The sequence below is a fragment of the Sciurus vulgaris genome (genome assembly GCF_902686455.1).
Source record: "Sciurus vulgaris genome assembly, chromosome: 11".
Taxonomy (NCBI): Eukaryota; Metazoa; Chordata; class Mammalia; order Rodentia; family Sciuridae; genus Sciurus; species Sciurus vulgaris.
The window spans coordinates 27,373,561-27,393,370 of NC_136472.1; the positions used below are offsets into that span (position 1 = coordinate 27,373,561).

The 19,810-nt window shown below is 59.0% G+C and overlaps 1 protein-coding gene across 1 annotated transcript; it reads right to left on the minus strand.

Annotated features, from left to right (window-relative positions):
• Positions 1-274: 274 nt before the first annotated feature.
• On the minus strand, positions 275-17,931 carry DGKZ (diacylglycerol kinase zeta). The gene is given in 33 exon segments (XM_079103943.1): positions 275-1,066; positions 1,291-1,390; positions 1,615-1,648; positions 1,726-1,846; positions 2,269-2,312; positions 2,563-2,594; positions 3,561-3,700; positions 4,191-4,231; positions 4,364-4,433; positions 4,518-4,597; positions 4,702-4,802; positions 5,113-5,312; positions 5,679-5,790; positions 5,873-5,946; positions 6,045-6,107; positions 6,232-6,287; positions 6,453-6,531; positions 7,035-7,175; positions 7,263-7,376; positions 7,477-7,537; positions 7,641-7,723; positions 7,983-8,078; positions 8,367-8,438; positions 8,531-8,647; positions 8,752-8,823; positions 9,668-9,736; positions 10,098-10,154; positions 11,180-11,257; positions 11,585-11,632; positions 11,634-11,681; positions 12,004-12,112; positions 12,429-13,178; positions 17,798-17,931. Coding segments are annotated over 32 exon segments (3,360 nt in total). The 5' UTR covers positions 13,160-13,178; positions 17,798-17,931; the 3' UTR covers positions 275-949.
• Between the last annotated feature and the right edge of the window lie 1,879 nt (positions 17,932-19,810).

Genomic DNA, 19,810 nt, shown 5'->3' on the forward strand with positions numbered 1-19,810 from the left:
AAGGACCCAGGCCCAGCCCCCGCCCCACCTCTTTCACTTTCATTGTTAACGTCCCAGCGGGAAGCGGGAAGCCGGAGGAAACCGACTCCGCCCCTGGCCCCAGCGAGCGAGGCAGCGGGCAGAGGTCAGGAGCCGGGCAGGCCCACCCCCCAGGCGGGAACCCGGGCCTCCAGGAAGGGTCTGGGTCGACAGTGTGCGGTTCCCCCACCCTGAGGATAACCCAGCACACCGTGCGGCTTCTGGAAGGCCTACCCCGCAAAAAGAGAAAACCAGAAAGGGGAAAAAAAAAATCCACTTTACTGAGTCACACCCAGCTGTAAACATGTCACCGTGAGAGCCCCCACCCCCACCCCCAGGCCACACAGCCCGCGATGAAATGACTGGTACACAGGGAGGGTCACGGGATAGGTGCCAAGCAGGGCAGCGGGCAGGCGAGTGCGGCCGGCTCTGGGGTTTCCGGCAGGAGGCCCGGAGCGGGGTCTGGGCAGGAGAGGGGCTAAGCTCCCAGGAACCTGGGCGGGTCCAAAAGACCAGGTGGCTAGCGAAGCCTCTTCCTGAAGGCCTCCCAGACTGGGCCTTGGCCACTCTGCCCTGCCCCTCCAGCCACAGCGCTGTACTGAGCACATCTGTTGCAGTGAGGGTGGGGCTGTCCTGAAGTCGCCCAGCTCCCGTACCCCTAAAGGCCTGTCCAGCCCAGCCGGTTTCCTGTTCCCCTGTGAGCCTCCTGATCCCCTGTGGGCCTAGGGGTCAGGCAGGGGACCTCAGGGGAACAGGTAAGAGCCCCAGCTCCTCAGAGTCCAGCCCTAGGTCTGGGTGGCTTCTCAGGGGGATGGCACAGGGCTCCTTCCCTGGGGCATGGGTCCCCCTGTGGCCATCTGACTGGAATGTGGCAGTGAGGTGGACAGGGAGGGAGCTCATCCTTTGGCCATGGTCCCTCCAGCTGCCCCAACTACACAGCCGTCTCCTGGTCCTCCCGCTGGATCATCTGGTAATGCTGTCGGTTCTCCAGGTAGGCAGCCAGCTCTGTGTCCTGAGCCTTCTCAGCCCGCTGCCGGGGAGTGTCACCCTGGATTGGGGGCAGCTGCCATCAGTGCAGGGACCACAGGCCTAAGGTCCCTACCCAGCTTAGGAAAGGGCAGAGGCTTTTTCTCTGCCTTGCCTTCTCCCCTGCTGGCTCAGGTTTCTCAGGATCTGGACTTTGTCAGGGGAAGGACAGCTTCAAATTCCCAAGGGCAGTCCCCACCCCCAGGTCTGGGAATGGTTGGTTTTGTGCCCTGCTGGTCCGCTCACCTGCTGGTCCGTCTTCATGAGTGAGGCACCAGCTTCCACGATGTAGTGGCAAATGGTGCGCTGGCCCAAAGCCGCTGCCTGGTGCAGACAGGTCTCCCCACTGGGGGAGCAGAGGCTGGCTGTGGACCTCGTCTAGTCCCTTTTCAGGCTTTCTCCCAAGTGCCATCAGACAGGGCAGGAAGTTTGGGGACCAGAGGGAAGGGGCAGCCCAGAGGACAACAGGCTGGTCAGCAAAGGTTCATGGGCTCTGACTGACCAAACGGGAAGGGATGGAGAAGGCTGGTTTCCAGGGCAACCAGGGGACCTGAGCTCCCAGATACTCACTTCTCCTCCACAGCATCAAGGATGTCTGGAGGTGCTGTAGGAGGGAAGGGTGTGGTCAGAGGGGCTTGGCACCCTCCCCTCCTCCCACACGGCCCCAGGAGCACAGCTCACCGTGGTCCAGCAGGTAGCGGACCACTTCCTTGCTGCCCGTGCTGACTGCATGGTGCAGGAGCGTGCGGCTCCGCTCATCCCGGTGCATGAGGTCACCTCCGGCTCGATGCAGCTCCTGCAGCTAAGGGCGGAGGCAGAGCTGGTCTGGGCCTCGTGGGGGCCTTCTTTCTCCAGCTCACACAGGTACATATGCCAGAACAGGCTCACATGCATTACTCCTTAGGCATCGCTGGGGGGCTCTGGAGTGTTAAGGGGAGACTTCTCACCCCAGGAACACTAACCACCAAGACCTGGAGCCTGTGGCTCCCCTAAAATTTGCCCCTGAGCACCAGGTACTGGAGGAGTGGGCGAGGAAGCCCATACTAGGAGACATCTATTGTGGCCTAGACACATGGGGCAAGACAGAATGGGACACAGAGATCCGCAGAGGGCCAAATGGTGACAGATGTCAGTTCCTGAACAGGTCAGCTCTGGGCCTAACCCAGATGCCCCACTCCCTAGGGGGAGGGCCTGCAGGGGATAGCTGCATCCTGGAGCTAGTACCTTACAGAAGTCGTTCCTCTTGGCGGCCTCAATTAACTCCTCACCTGCACAAAACACCTGCCAGTTACACTCTGGTCTGAGGCTCAGGCTTGTGTTGGTGCTGAGCTCGTGTGTGTACACGTGTGTGCATCACTGTACAGAAAAGTGTTCCTGCTGGGCCCAGGTGCCGAGGGCTGGGCTTGTGGACGAATGTGCCCGCGTGGGGCTGTCCTTGTGTGGTGCTATGGGCCACCCCTACAGAGCCTCACCCTTATGACCGGGAGAGGGAATGGACCCTGGGACAAAAGGCCTCACCTTGAGGGGGTACAGCGTCCCCTGGCAGTGACCTGCAAACAGAGCAGGATGAGATGTGACCCAGCTCAGCCAGGCCCAACTGGCTGCCCTCCCTAACCCAACGGGTGGCGCCCTTCATTCTTTCAACAGTTTATTGAGTGCCTACCGCGTATCATGCGCTATGCTAGGCACGGGGGATACAGCAGGGAGCAAGACAGGTGGAGGACTTGCCCTCACGGAGCTCACATTCTAGTGCAAGGACACACACGAGTCGAGCAATAAATAAGGAAATCTGAAGTGCTATCTACACAGACAGGGTCATGTGACTGAGTGGCCTGGGGGACAGCAGCACCTTAGGGTCAGTGCTGTCTTTAGATGGCATTCCTGGGAAAGGCCTCTCTGAGGGGCATGAGCCAAGCTGTGACTGGAATTGGGGAGGTGCTCTGGGAGAAAACAAGTGTGTGGCAGCGAGGACATAAGTCTAAAGATGGGCCAGCCTCCTGCTGCAGGAAGCAAGTGTGGCTGGATTGTGGTGAGGACAGGGGAGGCTGCTGGGGTCAAGGCAGCCAGGAAACGGGTGCCAGGAGGGTCCACGACGGGGGGCTGCTGAGGAGTGCCTGCAGTGACCTGCACGTGTAGCCAGTGCAGAGACTGGGCCAGCAGAGGCCATGGAGTGCACAGCTGGAGGCCAGGGCACTGAGGTGGGGAGAGGTGGGAGCTGCTGAAGGCCAGGTATGGGGTGGGACTGAGAAGGCAAGGAGGGGGCCAGCAGGCAGAGATGAGGCTGTGCCCTGCGGGAGGCCAGAACTGTGGGCAGAGGGCTCTAAGTTGGGCTCTGGCCAAGTTCAGGTTGACGCCATTTTGTCACCAGGTGGAGGGCTGGGGAAGGCAGCTAGCTGGATGTACGCACTGCTGCTTGCTCTCAGAGGAGCTGGGCTGAAGGCAGGAATTCAGAAGCTGCCAGCCAGCAGATGGGTTCAAAGCTGGGGAAATGGAGGAGATGGGGCCCTGGGACTCACCGGGGCGTGGGGGAGCAGGGGGAGTTGGGGAGAGGGGAGGTAGGGGTTGGGAGGTCAGGCCGGGCCGATGCTCCCAGCAACTCAGGGTCCAGGATATAAATCTCGTCCTGTGCGATCTCGGTCACATAGTTGAGGTGCTCCTGTTGGCGGGGGGTGGTGGTCAGGGCTGAGGGTCAGGGCCAAGGCACCTGACCTTCCAGGTACTGATGGTAGAGAAGCCTCTGATGTTAGCACAAGCACCAAAGGGAGGCTGGGGCCATCACTCCTTCCCCCACCTCCTTCCCATTCCTGCTGTCCAAGCCCAGTCCCATGAGGCCCCCAAGCCACTTCCCTCAGCCGCCCTCTAGCCAGGTGACCTGGCCCCGAGCGCCCTCTTGCGCCTCTCTCTGCTGCTGTCTTCAAGGCCCTCCAGCGCGGCCAGCAGGCCTTTGCTGTGTGCACCATTCCAATGCACTCCAGCCTGGAGGCCTGGGCCACGCCTGAGCCACGCCTCACCCAAGTGGGAATAGATTAGGGGACATGAGAACAGGGCCAGGATGCCCGTGGAGCTAACAGGAAAGGTTTCCCTGGAGAGGGGGTGTGCGGCGCGGAGACCAGCAGCTTCTGGGGGGGCAGGCCCGCAGTGCTCACCTGGGCGCGATCAATCCTGTAGAAGCGGCTGGCAGTGGTGGCTATGGGAGAGAGAGATGAGGAAGATGAGGGGGGTCTTTGTCCAAGTCCTCTGCTGCCCAACCAGGCTCCTCAGGCAAAAGACAAGAGCAAGCGGGGGACTGCTCGGAGCTGACCCTTCAGGGCACACTCACCATCCAGGAAACACCACTTGGGGGACAGTTTCTGGCACGCTGGGGACTTGGCTCCAGCACCATCGGGCTCCTGTGGAGAAAGAGGCAGGTGTCAGGGAGGAATGGGGCTGGGGTAGGGAGGAAGGGCAGCTCAGGGCAGGTGGACCCTCCTTACCTGCTGGAGCCTCTCGATGTGAGCGCGGCAGAGCTCTAGGTCACTGTCTCCGGGAACCACCACGGTGCCCAGTGGCACAGCTGCAGGACAGAACAGCCCATCAACAGCTGGCGATCCCCACTGTCCATCCCCAGGGGACCTGGCAGCTCTCACTCCTCCCCGCCCCAGCGCCTCGAGCACTCACAGGCCTCCTTGAGCTGCTCCTTGTCATAGTGCAGGGCCTCGTAGTCGTGCATGCTGACCCTGCTCACCTGGATCCGCAGCTGCTCTGGTACTGGCTGCTGGCTGTGGGGCAGGGCTGGTGAGAGGGGACTCGGCAAGGGCCCTGCCCAGGATACCAGCCCTGGTCTAGGCACCAAACCAAGTGCTGGGAGTGACATCCTGCCCCCTCCCAAACTCCTGGGGCAGAAGGACTATCAGCTCTCCCTTTTTTTGGTGTTGGGAGATCAAACCCAGGGCCCCATACATGCTAGGCAAGCGCTCTACAACTGAGCCTCATTCTCAGCCCCTTTCACAGGTGGGGAAACCACGGATCAAAAGAGGCCAGTGTCTGGCCTCAGGTCCCGTGTCACATGGTGGCAGGGGAGGGACATACTCGCTGTGCAGGGGGGTAGCACTCCGCCGCTTGGCTTTCTGCACCATGGTGGCCTGATTGCGCAGGGCGATGCGAATGCGTGAGGCTGCGAGCTTGCAGGGCTCGCCATCCACCTGCACCGGGATGGCCTTGGCCGTGGTGAGAAGCACCTCTCGGCACTGCGTCAGCCGCTCCCCATGCCCACCCACCTGCAGTGCTGCCTGTGGGTACAGGAAGCCCTGGTCAGGTGGAGCCAGGATAGGATGGAGGTGGCAGGGGCAAGCTCTGCTCCTTCCAGAGAGGCTCTAGCCGGAGAACAGAGGAGACAGGGACCCCCAGACAGTGCAGAATAAAGGGGAGGGGGGAGATGGAGGCAGTGAGAGTAACTCCCCAATCAGGGGAGAGAAACATAAAGAGGACAGAGGCTCCGAGTCATCTCGAGTCACAGAGAGGGACAGTGAGCCTTGGGCCCAAGAAGGGAAGTGGGGTGAACTCCTCAACCCCGGCCAATGACGGGAAGCCTCAGGCCATGCTCTCAGGAACTGTGGGCAGAGAGCTGGAGGTGAGGTAGAGCCAGGTCCACTCACCAGCGATGTCATGGTGAAGCCGATGACCTCGAGGTAGCCATCGTCATGCCGCTGGGGCTCGAAGTCATGGTGTTCCCCAGGGTGGCCCCAGGGCATGGTGCCGGCACAGTACCTGAGGGTGGGCAATGGGATGGGCGTTAGCACAGTCTCTGCAGATGGGAGAGCAGGGTCCACCCAGAGCCCACCCTCCTCACCTGGGGATGTTCAGGAAAACAATGCACTGGGGCTTCAGGTCCTGAATCTTGGGGGTCAGGTCCATTCCATCACACTGGAGACAGGAATGGGGGAATGTTGGGGGACATGAGTGCCCGGCAGCCTCCTCCCTGCCTGGCCCTCCACTCCACCTGCTGGCTCAGCCCTGCTCACCACCACTCGGATGTGCTTGGCCAAGTCCTTGGAGCTGCCCATCAGGAAGTCAGAGAAGGCTGTCTGTGGGAGACAGAAGGCATCACCATCTCCTGCTGGGCCTCCCTCCCCTCTGTGCAGCTGGGCTCCTGTGTCCCGGCAGACAGACGGGCATCAGGGGTAGGGTGCTGGCCAACCTCAGACTCACCCCGGCATAGAACATCTTGTTCCGAAAGCGACTGTTGAATTTTTCCGGATTAGCCTCTGGGTAGAAACAAGTTGGGGGACAGTCAGCCAACATGCTGGTGCTGAAGTGGGGAGAGGCTGGGCGAGTGCTTTTTCCTGGGGACGAAGGTCTGCCCTCCTCAGACGCTCCTGTGCCCACCCTGCCCTGGCCTCCCAAGTTGCCCTCAGCAGGAGGTTGCCAACCTCGAGACTCATGAAATTCCAGGGTGACGTGGGCATCAAAGCCCAGGCTGAAGTAGTTGTTGAAGACATCCAGGGGCAGCTAGAAAAAGGTCAAGGGACCGAAGTGAGGCCTGGGCCTCCCCGATGCTCCCTCCTGGAGCCCAGTCCTGCCACCTTCAACGTGCTCAGCAGTCTGCCTGCTGCTAGAGGCCTTCTGCCCAGTGAACACTCCCTGCGCGCTTCCCACCTAGTCCCTGTCACCCTGCCCTCCCAGCTCCGGGAGGCTTCCCTGAGTGACTGCTGGATGCCAGCGCACTGCTTCCCTGCAGGCCACACATGGCATGTGCTCCAGAAGGGGGCCTCTGTCTTAGCTGCTTAGAACCGTGCTGGGCATGTGATAAGTATCTGCCACGTGGATGAATAAAAAGCTATCTTGTGAGGTGAGTACCCCTCTTCCCCTGGGACAGAGACAGAAATTGAAGCTTAGAGAACTGAAGAGACTCATTCAAGTTCCCAGAAGCGAGAGTGGAAGGGTGGGGCCCAGCCCATGTCTGCAGAGAACCTCAGACACCAGAGACCCTGTCCCAGCCCTGGTTGACTCACCCGGTCTGTGGCACCTTCATCTCGATCCTCAGGCCCTGCCTCAGGGTTGGGCTCTGCACGAAGGTCCCAGCGGTCCAGCTGCACCACATTCCCCTCCTCTACGTGGGAGAGGATCTTTGACACGGGCTCATCTGTGTAACCCTGGTGGGAGGAAGCAAGGACTGAGTCCCTCCTGTGGCCAGAGACTCCCGTGACGCAACCCCTCCCCCCACTCCCAAAATCGCTTACCCCGCCCCAGTTGAGGGTGCGGGCCAAGTCATTGCCAGTACCCAGAGGCAGGATGGCAACAGGGGGCGGAGGTTTTAAGCGCAGCTGGTCCAGGGTGGAGAGAATCCAGCCAACCTGGAGAAGGGCAGAGTGCGAGAGGCCAGTTTGGGCCTGGCAGGACACAGCACGGCAGGCCCCATCCAGGCTCTGGGAGAACCCACCACGCTGAACCCACCGTGCCGTCACCCCCGCACGCCAGGATCCGCAGGTTGTGCACTTTGCGGTACATTTCCAGTCTGTGCCAGGGGAGGACAAAATGGGGTCGAGAGATGCTGGCCATGCCCTGAGAGCCAGGCCAGCCCCCTTTCTATCCTCCACAGAAACCTGGCAGGTACTTACGCCTCCTTGGGCCCTCCCTGGCTCAGGTCAAAGACTTGTCGAGGATTGAGATACCAGAGGAAGGACTGGATGATCTTAGCGCCCTGTGGGGGACAGGTGGCCAAGGGGTATTGTGGAGCAGATGAGGGGGTGGGGAGGAAGAAGTCAGGGTGGAGTGGGGAGAAGCACAGGGAGAGGGAAGCAGGCCCGACAGGGGTGAGGGACAGAGATGGATTCCTCAGGATTCCTGGAGAAGAGGCCAGCGGAAGAAGCCCAAAATGGACACTGGAATGACTGCTAGTAGGCGGGTTTTGTCCCAACCCCTAAGTAAGGCTCTCAGTGGGGAGGGAAGGCTGTGCTCACCTGGTTGCCCCCACTCTTGGGGTTCACAAACACCAGCAGGGGCTTCATGAGGGGGGAAGGGGTAGGCCTGATGATGAAGGGTCTCCAGCGGCCCTCCTTGGAGACACACAGAGTTTGTGAGGCTCTCCCCTGTCCTGGAGACCCTGCCCTCATCCTCAGCAGGTCCCTGGATGGCATTCCATCCCACACTACACCCCAGGTACCACCTAGGTCAGACCTCAGGGGAAGCCTGGCCGCAGAGGGCACCAGAGCCCACCTTCAGCCCACACTGACCTGCCAAAGGCTGAGCTGGCAACATCAGCCCCAGGGGCTCCAGATCCCAAGGAACAGACTCCCCTTTCCTGTCCCACCCGCTTGTCCCTCCCACTCAGCCTCTTGTCTAACCTCGGGCCCTTTCTTGCTGGATTTCCTCTTAAAGGATGCTCTCTTTTTCTTCTTGCTGGCCTTGAGGGTGTTCTGCAAGGAAAATGGGGTGTTGATAACTAGGTGGGGAAGCTGACTTGTCTGGCAAGGGTATGGGAGATGCTGAGGGTGTGGGAAGGACTCACCTGGGGCCTCCGGGCGCGGAGGATCCAGGTAGGTGGGATGACCACGGCTGCATGGACCCCCAGGGAGCAGGGCTCCTCGATCTGCTGCAGCATGAAGCAGGAGACCTTGCTGTGGTACTAGAGGGGAGTGACGGGTGAGGCTGAGCTGGGCTGGCCTGAGACCCGGGGACCCAATCTTAGCACAGTGTGGCACAGGCCCATGGGGTGGGGTCACCTCTCACCGCTTGCTTGCACCAGGAGCAGCTGATGGCCACGATCTCCTTGCTATGAAAGGTGAACTTCTGCTGGAAGCCCTGAGGGTGGACAAGGAGGCTGGGGCACAGGGTGGCCTAAAGCAGAAACCCTGCCCCACTTTGCTGCCAACCTCTCTCCACCCAGGAAAACTGAGCACAGCAGAAAAAAACCCAAAACATACCATAAGCCCCAAGGCAGGGATGCTTAGCCCATGGCTAAAGTTAACAAAGCCTGGATACACACGTTCCAGAGGCTCCGAGGGCGACTGTGCCCAACTCCGGTTTCCCCTCCTTCCTGCCTCCAGGCCTAGCCACCCGAGGTGCGGCACTGCCTCCTGCAGTACCCACTGCATTCCCTCCCTGTCCTTTCCACACACTGTTAACAAAGCCTGCTATGTGCTGGGCACCGTGCTGGGCACTGAGAGAAAAGCAGGGAACGAGCCCCTGCATGTGTGAGGCCTGCACTTGCTAAAGGAGACAGACAAGAGGCAAAAAGTGAGTGAATAAAACAACGGTGGCTGTGCCAGGGAAGAGGCGCTTGGTCTGCCTTCGAGCCACGCTTCCCTCCAGGGCAGGAACCCGCTGCCCAGCTCCGGGCTTGGCATGCACTACTCAAACAACAGATAGCAGGCTGAGTTGGGAACAAAAAAAGTCTACATGGTTCTCCAAGAAGTCCCTCCCCAAGTTCAACGCAGGCCATGGCGACCCACTGCAATAGGAGAAAACTTCCTTGGCCCAGAGACAAATGTGCCAAGGGGCTTTGCAGACTAAGCGGCCATAGTCAGGCTAAGAGTCAGCTGGGGGACTCTGTACTCTGGGGCCACAGGTGGTGGTGTCCAGGCCAAGCTGTTCACACAGGGCCCATGGGTAGTAGGCAGCTGGCAATCCTGGGCAGGACCCTCACCTTCCCACAATGCCGACACTTGCCGTCCTGGCGCCGCCTGTGCACCCAGTGGTGCCGCACGAAGGTTGGCTGGGGGAGGAGAGAAATATCATTGGCGGGGTGACCCGGGCAGGACCCTGAGCATGGCCTCCAGCCCTCAATGTGAGGGCTGCAGTCCTGCATGTGGAGACTTCTGTCTGGGGGCTGGAAGGGAGACAGATTCCCAGGAGGGAGAGGGGGCCAGAGGCACGGTAAGGTACACGAAGCCCAGCTCTCTGCAGCAGTGCCAGTCCGGCCTCCCGCTTGGGAGACTCAGAGCCTCATCCCAGGACCTGCCCAGACCCCAAGCTGCTGAGGAGGAGCTGAGCCCCCTGGTGGCACTCTGGAAGCACTGCAGAGAATACCTCAGGGACCTGGGGCCTCCCGGACCTGAACCACAGTGCCCACGTACCTCACGGACATTCCTGGAGCCAGATTCCCGGAAGGATGGCTTACAGCGGAAATTTATCTGTGAGACATTGCAATGACCACCAAAATGTCAGAACTGCCTTTCGAAAGGGTCATCCAGAGTTGTCATTACAGGTAGTGAGCACCCCAAATTATCCCAGGAACCCTTGGAACGTGCCCACTAGCCAGAAGGATCGTGGGATGAAGAGGCTGAGAGTTCCGTGCCCCTCTCCCACTAAAACGGGATCACGGTTTACTCATTCTTCTATTCTTCCTGCCCTCTGGCACTGCAAACCAAGGTGGATGTGGGAACCATCCCTGCTCACAGCTCTGCTGGCCAGCCCCCGGAGACCCTTAGCTCATGGGTTGAAGCCAGGTTCAATTTCCACCTTCCTCAACGGGGCTGCAGTGCCTGGGGTTGTTTCTACTTCTCTTCCCAACTGTCCCTGGGCAGCCTGGGAAGTCACAGGGAGGTCTCTCTTGACAATTCCAGGGCCAAGGGAAGCAGCCCGCGCTGACCTTGCTCAGGCCACTCCTAGTCTCACACACCTTCCCAAATGCTGGTCGCGCTTCTGCAGGCTGGGGAGCCCTTGTCTTTCACGCCTCCTATTCTGACAGGCTCACTTGCCAGTGTTCCCGCCCACTTCCAGCACCCAGACGTGCCCCCAGTGGCAGACACACTCTGCCCGATAGTCCTTGGAAGAAAGGTCTCTGCACAAGCAGAATGAAGGGGACAGGGGCAGGCTTTAGCAAATTCGATGGCCTCTCCGTTTGTTAGCTTGGATAAGACAGAACGGTATCATGACCATGGTGCACTTCCTGCCATTGAGTCATGTCCAACAGACCCCCCTCTGGGTCGGGTTTGTTCAAGGCATTGGGTAGAGCAGCCGATAAACTGGGGAGCCAGGACTCAAATGCAGGCATTCTGGGTCCAGCCTCCTGGACTCTTCACTACCACCATACTGGGTCACTTCCGGCAGGCGATTGTTCGGGTAATGCACACATCTGTGTGTACATACACAAGTGTGTGGGCTGAGGGCTTCGCACCCAAGGGGGAGGGACGAGAGGCTGAGTGGCCACACCAACCTTCTCCAGCTGCTCGATGCAGGGGGTGTGCACCACAATCTTGCAGGCTGCACATTTTCTCCTGGACACAGATTTCTGCTGCAAGACAGAAAGAGAGGGCCCCTGAGGTACCAGGTAACTCCATCTCAGACACTGCCTCAGGGCAAGCAGAATTTTCTGCACCTGTCCCAGCACAGCTTCTCTGGGCCATGGGTGCATCCAGAACTCAAGACCCAGCCTCCAGCCTCAGGACAAAGCCTGGTTCTCCTGTGCGTGGGCAGCCATAGCAGGACTGCTCAGGTGCAGCTTGTGCCCACCTTTGGAAGGGCTGTAGGGCTATAGCTGTCCACCTGCAGGGGTTGGTCTGCATGTGTCCAGACCCTGCCCACCGCCAGGGGGGCAGCAGGCCCTGTAGCGCTCACTCACCAGCATCTTGGCTACGCAGTACTGCTCCCCAACATAGCAGAAGTCCCCCGGACACGTTGGTCTCAAACCAGATGTGTTCCCCATATGTTGCTGACTCCTAGACCACAGGGTGAACATGCTCAGTGCATAACCTGCCACCTCCCTGCCCACCATCAGCCCCATCTCACAAGACAGACAAACCTGTTCTAGGTACCACAACCTATTTTCCTCTGTTCTGTTTTCCCCACTCAGTACCACTTAGGTCTGGCTCAAGGAAGCCGCCCAGGAAGTATGCCCGGACTCCACTGGCCAAGGGCTCCTCTCTCAGTTGTTCAGAGGATCTTTAGGCCTGGGCTGCTCCCGTAGCCCAGACAGAGCCCAGCAGGTGCGGACACCTGTGGGGTTCGGGTACATGCCCTTCCCAGCCCCCAGCTACTCACACTCCAGTCCACAGTGCTCCGGATTTGCCTCTCGGCCTCACCACACAGGGCCCCAGGAGTCGGAGGAGGGGGTGCCAGGTGCTGGAGGCCCGACTTGGTGATGGCTTTCCTACAAAAAAGGGGACAGCTGAGGCTCTAGGGCCAGTTTTGCACTTGTGGATTCTACTTCCTTCCCCACCACCTGGGATCTCTGCCCTCATGTGACCTCCACCAAGGCCAAGACCGGGGCAGGAGGGAGGGAAGGGATCCCTACAGCAGCCCAGCACCGAGGCTCCCTGCGGGAACCTCTGCCCCTCTCAGCTTTGCTGGATGGGCTGGCTTCAGGCGCTGCCCAGAGCTGCTCACGCGTGGGCCACCCTCAGGCCAGGCAGAGCTCCAAGGCCCTCGCCCCTCGCCAGTCCCTTGGCGGCTGCAGCTATACCTACACAAGCAGGGTGCTCCAGGCCTGGGGTCCTGCCGACTTGCGCCGCAGGGCCACCTGGCGCCTGCGGGTCAGTGGGCGCACATGGGCGGGGATCATGGAGCCCACCGTGGTGCCCGAGGCTCTTCGGCCCCCAGGGCCAGGGTGCTGGCCAGAGGGCCGCTGTTGGCTGAGGCGACGATAGTGGCCATGCAGGCCCCAGAGGGCGTGATCATACACCACATCAGCAGGGAGCAGGTGGGAGGAGGCTCGACGCAGGCAGCGGGGCAGGGTTGGCAGCAGCCGGGCGCCTGTGATGTTGGGAGGTGTCCTGGTGCCTGGCTGGGTGGCACTTGTTGCCCTGGCTGTCTCAGCCTCCTCCTGGACTCCCTCCTCCACCTCCTTGTTCATGCCCACAAGCCCAGGCAAGAGCAGAGGTGCACCCAGAAGCTGAGTCCCAACAGTGGCAGGCTGAAAGGTGGGCATGGCATCCACAATGAAGCGAGGGTTGTGGGCAGGGGGTGCAGTGCTGGAGCGACGGCGGCTGGTACCCTGGGTGCCCACCCTGCAGCCCAGGAGGCAGCCCTGGGGCTGGACACTGGAGCGCCTCCGCTGGGCCAGCAAAGAAGAAGCCTGCCCTGCAGGGGAGCGACGCCGGGCCTTGCCCGTGAGCAGCCCCACACCGCTGGGCCGCCGCTGCCCTGCTCCAGGGCCTGGTGCCTTCCGCCGGAAATGTCTCCTAAAGAAGGTCTCCATGCCAGGGGCAGGCTGGTGGCTGTTGGGTACAGAGACCGGGAACATCAGGAGCTCAGCCAGGCTGTGGCCAGTCTGCCCAGGAGTCCTTTCACAATCTACGCCCCATGAACAGAGAAGGGACACGGGGGAGTTCGGGATAAGGATAACCTTGGTCTCTGGCTTCCATGAACAGTGTTTGAGGATAGGGGTGATACACAGAGGAACCCATGTTTACAGTAAAACGCTCTTCCCAGCGGTACCCCGCATTGCCCTGGAGTCCTAGGGAAAAGGAGCTTGCCCTGACCGGGCACCAAAATCCACGAAGCCCTGGGTCTAAAGGGCTTCACCCCCTTGCCAGAAGGTGGTAGAAAAGAAAAGAAAAATTGGGAGTCGGAGTCTGCCTCGGCAGCTGTGGGGCCCGGGGCCTTCCCTTCTTGTCCAGTCTTTTGCTTTTTGTGTTTCTTTTTTCTAGGACTGGGGACTGAACCCAGAGGTGCTCTACCCCTGAGTCATACCCCTAGCCTCTCACGTTTTTTGAGACGGGGTCTTGCCGAGTTGTCCACAATAGCCTCAAACTTGCCATCCTCCTGCCTCAGCCTCCTGGGTTGTGGAGGTCACAGGTGTGCGCCACTGCACACAGCCAGCCTTTGCTTTGCTCTTAATGTGGAACAGGTCAGGTTTCCCATCCTGGGACAGGAACCAAATCAAGCAATGATGACAAAACAAGGTACCCTGTAAAGGACTCCGTTCTGATAAGACCCCCAGACTCTCAACCCCAGTCCTGGGGTCAGGCTGAGGGTGGAACCTAGAAACACAGACAGTCCAACTCTGGTTCAGAGGCCCCAGGGAAACCAGGCCTTAGAAAACAGAAACGTCAGCATCCCGGGGAAAGCCCACACTGTCTTCATTCAGGGGTTGGAAGCAAGAGGCTTAGGCCAAAAGAAAAGTCTTCTTGAGTCTTGATATGTGTGCACATCCGGGTCTCTAAGAGCTTTCTGGTGCCCAATGACTCTATATTCACCTTTCTGAAGTGGTGGAGTACAGTCACTCCGTATGCAATGCCTGAAAACCCTGCCAGTTCTGCACTGAGGGAGCCTGTGACCTGCACATTGCCCTGGGATCCTGATGCTAGAAGCCCCAAGACTCACAATCCCAAGCACCTGCTGCCCAGTGTGCCCACCTACAAGGAGGCAGGGCCCCAGGCATGATCCTGCCTGCAGGGGTCTGTGCAGTTCTGAGCTCTGCTCCCTTCACCAGCTCACCTCCTCCCCTCCCTTCCCTCCTCGTAGGCCACCGGCAGCAGGTTCTTGTGCCTACACTCCTCCTAATTTTTTTTTTTTTGGTACCAAGGAATGAATCCAGGGGCACTTAACCACTGAGCCACATCCCCAGCCTTTTTATTTTCTGTTTTAAGAAAGGGTCTTGCCAAGTTGCTGAGGCTAGCCTTGAACTTGTGATCCTCCTGCTTCAGCCTCCTGAGTCACTGGTATTATAGGCGTGGGCCACCACACTGGGCCTCCTAACTTTTGAGAAAGGGTGAGAAGCTGGCACAGCTCAGGATGGTGATGCCCCCAGAGTACCTCCATCTCCTGGGCCCTGTGCCTGGGGTGCAGTCCGTGAGGGTAGGAAAGCCCCGTCACTAGCACTCACAGGATGAAATGGTGCTGCCTGGGCTAACAGGAAGAAGACTTCTGCCCGCTGAGGGTCTGGCTGAAGTCAGAACTGGACCCACGGTGGGCAGGGGATGGCTGTGCATTGAGCACCTTCTCACTCAACTTGTGGCTGCCCCATGGTCTTTCAGGCAGCTTCCCAACCTGTGCAGGTGTAAGTGAAGGGCCAGTGGTGGAGGGACCTGAGCTCCTGCACCAGCAGAGAGGGAGGCTGCTGTGCCTGAGGAAGCCGAGTGCAAGACAAGTGTCCTCACAAGCAAAGATGGTCGCCCTCAAACCAGATGGATGGAGCAGGAGGTGAGCCCCAGGGACGGGAGAGCAGGCCTGGGCAGAGTGCCTGGTATCATCCCGGCTCACGGTCGCCTGCCCGCTGTGCTGAGCCCCTCACACTTAGAACCTTGAGGAAGGTCCTGCACGTGCTACGCTCCTGACGAGGAGACCAGGTGCATGGCCAATCCCCGGGAGCCGGTGTGGCACCCCACACTACCTGGTGAGCCCTGCGGCGAGATGGGGAGGGGCCTCAGGTCTTTCCTCTTGGCCCCTGAGGCTGGGGAAGGAAATGGTGACACCAGCCTTCTCACTCGCTCCATACCTGTGACAGTGGCAGGCTCTGGGTAAGACATTTAGGGCCTCATTTGATTCCTACCATAGCCCTGTGAAGGAGGCAGGACCAGCGCTGCATTACAAGATGAGGAGAACGGTTTGAAAAGGCTCAGTCATGCAGTCACTCAGTCAGACGGTGGCAGGCCAGGACTGTGCCCAGGTCTGCCCGATTTGGGGTCTGCTCTGTGTCCCAGGAAAGCTCCTGAAGGTCTGGCTGCCACTGCTGCCAGGACACTGGCACTCCCCAGGGTGTCAGCTTTCCCCACCCGTCTGCTTAGGCCATCCTGTGACAGCTGCCCAGCCTGGAGGAGATTAGTCACCCGGACACACCGCCTGATGCTAGTGTCACCCAGAAAACAAAAGGCCACAGTGTGGGAGGGGGAGGTGCTGCTGTACTCCCTGGGTTGTGGTGAGGGCCAGGCCCTGTCTGCTGTCCCCGACCTGTACTAACAACAGGGGCCAAGAGGAAGAGGTGGCCTGAAAGCCCATCAGGACACGGGGGACAATTCACAGGTGCTCAAAGAGCTCAGCCCCACATGCTGCTGGGAGGACCAGGTCCACATCGGTGCAGCCCTCTGAGAGCACAAGACAGGCCAGGCAGTGCCAGCGCTGCCGACCGCGTACCTCCGGCCTCAGCTGCCCTGTCTGTCCCAGGAGATCATCAGACTGGCTTACGTTTTATGATGGCTCTCCTGCTAGGCACCCATACCTCTGGGCTCCTACTCTCCCCTCCCTCCAGGTCCCATGCTTCCTGTTCCTCCGGTCTCCATAGAAACCTCTGTCCTCTGGTCAGCAATCGCCTGACTCCTCACTTCCTATCTGTGCTGAGGCTTCTTCTGGGGCTAATCAGAAGCCCAGCCTGGACTTGTCAGAAACCCTGCCTGGGCCTGGAGCCTCTTCCCATGGTGCAGCTCCAAGCAGCAGCTTCTTCTCACCTCACGCTCTGTCACCTCAGGCACACCACACAGTACACGTAAAGGTCACTGGAAGAGGCCCCAGGTTCCGACACTGAGAGCACAGCAAAGTGCTCACCCCTTGGCTTCCTGCTGGAGTCTACAGGAAGACTGCCACATCCAAGGGGACAAGATGGGGAAGGGTTCCTGGGACCCCTTCTATCTCCAGCTGGCTACCAGGGGCCTGATGGGGGTGGGCCCGTGGAAGCACAAAGGACGCCTAGAGACAGGCACAGTGGGGTCCGACCACGCACTGGTGATGACCGAGGCCGTGGCAGTGGAGTCGAGGCAGATGCCCGTGGGGCCAGGTGGGCCCAGACCTTCATCAGCTACCAGCCAGGACACATGGCCTCCTGGCCAGACCACCTTACTCCTGACACCAGCGGCAAGTGAGAAAGACCAAGCATACTGGAATCCTGCGTCTGCCACTGCCACACTGGGTTGACTGACTAGTCCGAGTCTTCACGTTCTCATCTGCAAAATGGAGATCATGCCACCTAGTTCCCAAGACTGGCCCAAGGGTGGCTCTGAGGCAGTGAAGAACATGAGGTACCAGACGATACCTGGCAGAGCAGGGGCATGGCAGGGCCCATGTCCAAACGGACCAAGAGCCTGTGGTTGTCCCACCCCTAGGGTTCGTCCCTGTCCACAGTGGGGGTGGATCCCAGAATGGGAAGCAGGAGTGCCCAGGGTGGCCACGCACCACAGGAGGAACAGAGCCTGGCAGCCTGTGCCACCTGGGTGTCTGCTCACTCTGTGAGGAGTGCCCTGGGCCTCTGGCACCAGGCTGGCCCCTCTGGGGACTCCTCTGCCTCCAGAGAAACCTGCACACGACACCAGCGGGGTTCAGCTAAGTGACCATTACGCACTGTGGCAGGGCCCCCTAGTCCCCTGCTCAGTGAAGCTAGCCAGGGAGCACGGTGATCCCACTTCCAGCAGCCCCAGAGCAAGGGCCTGCAGCTGCCTCCCCAGGGGCTGCTGGCCAGAAGCCACAGCTGGTCGCTCCACTCCCACAGCCCTAGTAGGAGCAGAGGAGGTGGGAGAGCTGGGAGGGCGGCCGGCACATCCCAGGCCAGCCCGGGCCGGGAGGGCAGGGTCCTGACTTCCCCAGGCCTCTGCTTACTAAAAGGACCCTGCAGAAAACAAAACAAGGAACAAAAATGCACACGGGGCAAGTGGGCCAGTGCTGGAAAGTAAGGGAGGGACCAGGCCAGTAAAATGTTTACCTTCCAGGGTCTACCCTGGCTTGGGCAGGAGCACCAGCTTGACCACTTTTCCTTTTCCATCAGCTTTGGGGACCTGACGGGACAAGTCACTCCTCTAGGAACAGTGGTGCCTGGGCTCATTCTGATCCACCCCTTCCCAGACCCACCCAGATAAATGCAGAAGGGAGGGATTAAAAGACAAAGAAGGGTCGGGGGAGCCCCATTGACCTGATCTGGAAGGCAGGGTGGCAGGCGGGAGGTGGGCAAGCAGGTGGGGGCTGGGGTCCCCGGGCGGCTCTGGCTCCAGCTCTGGGCTACCGGCCTCTGCGGAGCAAGTCCTAGTTTGGAGAGCAAGCTGCAGTGGCTGCTTCTCTGCCCCCTCCCCCTCGCCACCCTCCTCCCCCTAGCCTGTGACAGCCGTTATGAAAATAGCCCAATTGGTAACTGACTGCACTTCCTCTCCCAGCGGCAGCTCCAGGCCCTGCAGCAGGCAGGCAGTGGGTGGGCGGGTGGCACCCGGTGGCACACAAGGCGCACGAGCCTTGCCTCCTGGCTCCTCTTCCCCAAGTCCCGGAGCTAGGCTGAGTGACAGCTCAATCAATAGCCTTTCCTCTGTGCTGCCCAGGCCATGCCTCGGCTTCTCAGGGACAGGTCTAACGGCTTCTCAGGGACAGGCCTAACTAAGGAGCGAGAGCTGGGGGTCTGGCTAGATTCCCCTTCAAGGAAACAGCGCTGGGTCCACTGGACAGGTTTTCTGGGGTTCGAGAACCCAAGCACATTGGCTTTAGACAAAACAACCACAAAAATAAATATCTGTGGAGTGTTTCACAACTTAGAAAAGCTTTCACCACCAGCATTATCACGCAGGAGACTAACGATTCCTTTGCAGGTCCTTTACTGTCTCTGATGAGCAGATGGGGTCAGAAGTGGCTGGTGGCAGACCTGATCCACAGCGTGTGTCTTCTGGCCCTGCCAAGGAGGCCTTTCAAGAGCTGCCCCTGCTTGTGCCAAGCTGAAGGATGCCCAGGATAGGGCGGCCTGTGTCACACACCCTGCCTCGACTGCCATCCTCCAGTTCACAGTCCTGCCCTGGCTCCCTGGCTGGGGTCTAGAAAGCAGCAAACGTCCTGATCCCAGATTTCTTTCCACTCTTAAAAATTACTGAAGATTCTAAAAAACGACCCCCCCCCCCCGTGGAGGCCAGGAGGGATGATAGCTATTAAAACCTACCATATCCAAAATTAAAACTGAGAAATGTTGAAAATTTTACTAATTCATTTAAAAACAAGAAACCCTTGACATGTTAACATAGATAACATGTTTATGAAAATAAACCATACTTTCTAAAACAAAATTATTAGCTAAAAGAGTGGCACTATTGCATGTTTTTGCAAACCTCTTCTCATGTCTGGCTTACTGGAAGGCAGCGGGGTTCTCGTGCTACATCTACCCCTGCAGCTGTCTGTCACGACAGGAAGCACATGAGGAAAACTGCCTCACACTGACACATAATTAGAAAAGGAAGGAATAGTTTACCAGCCTTTTCAGGTAACTACGGACAGTCTTCTTCACTACTATACCAACGTATGACAGGTAATAGTTGCCTAAAGGTTAGCTACAGGGTAGAATCTGAAACTTTATCAGTGACCTTTTTCTGGGTCTATCTTGCAGGTTGTTTGAGACAACGTTGCCCAGGCTGGTCTTGAACTCCTGAGCTCAAGCCATCCTCCAGCCTCTTCCTCAGAGTGGCTGGGACTACAGGTCATACGACCATGCCTGGGCTATCTCCCAATGTGAACTTTGTAACATCAAGCATGGTCACTGGAGGATATTAGTTTCCTGGGCTGTGCAGGTCTTCCAGATGTTGACACATTTCATCAGACAATATCAAAAGATCACATTAGCCATCACTACAGATCTCATCAGAAAGTTTTAAGTCCTGGGAAGTTATCAGGCTCTAGAAGGTGGATACAAGGTTTCCAAAAATCTCATTTGTGTTCAAAAGCTCCATGTTGCTCACTGGCAACAAATACTGATACTATTTTCCAAGTGACAGGCTCACTTCATTCATTATTGAGAAAATGTCTGCCAGATAGTCTGACTAGTTTGTCTGTCAGGTGTTTAAATGAAAATGGTGCTCCTTAAAAAAGGCGCCGGGTACAGCTTGCAACTTGACCGCCTAAGAGCTCCCCCTCACCACCTCGGCAGCAGCAAGAGCGCCTTATCTGTGCCCGCAGTTCC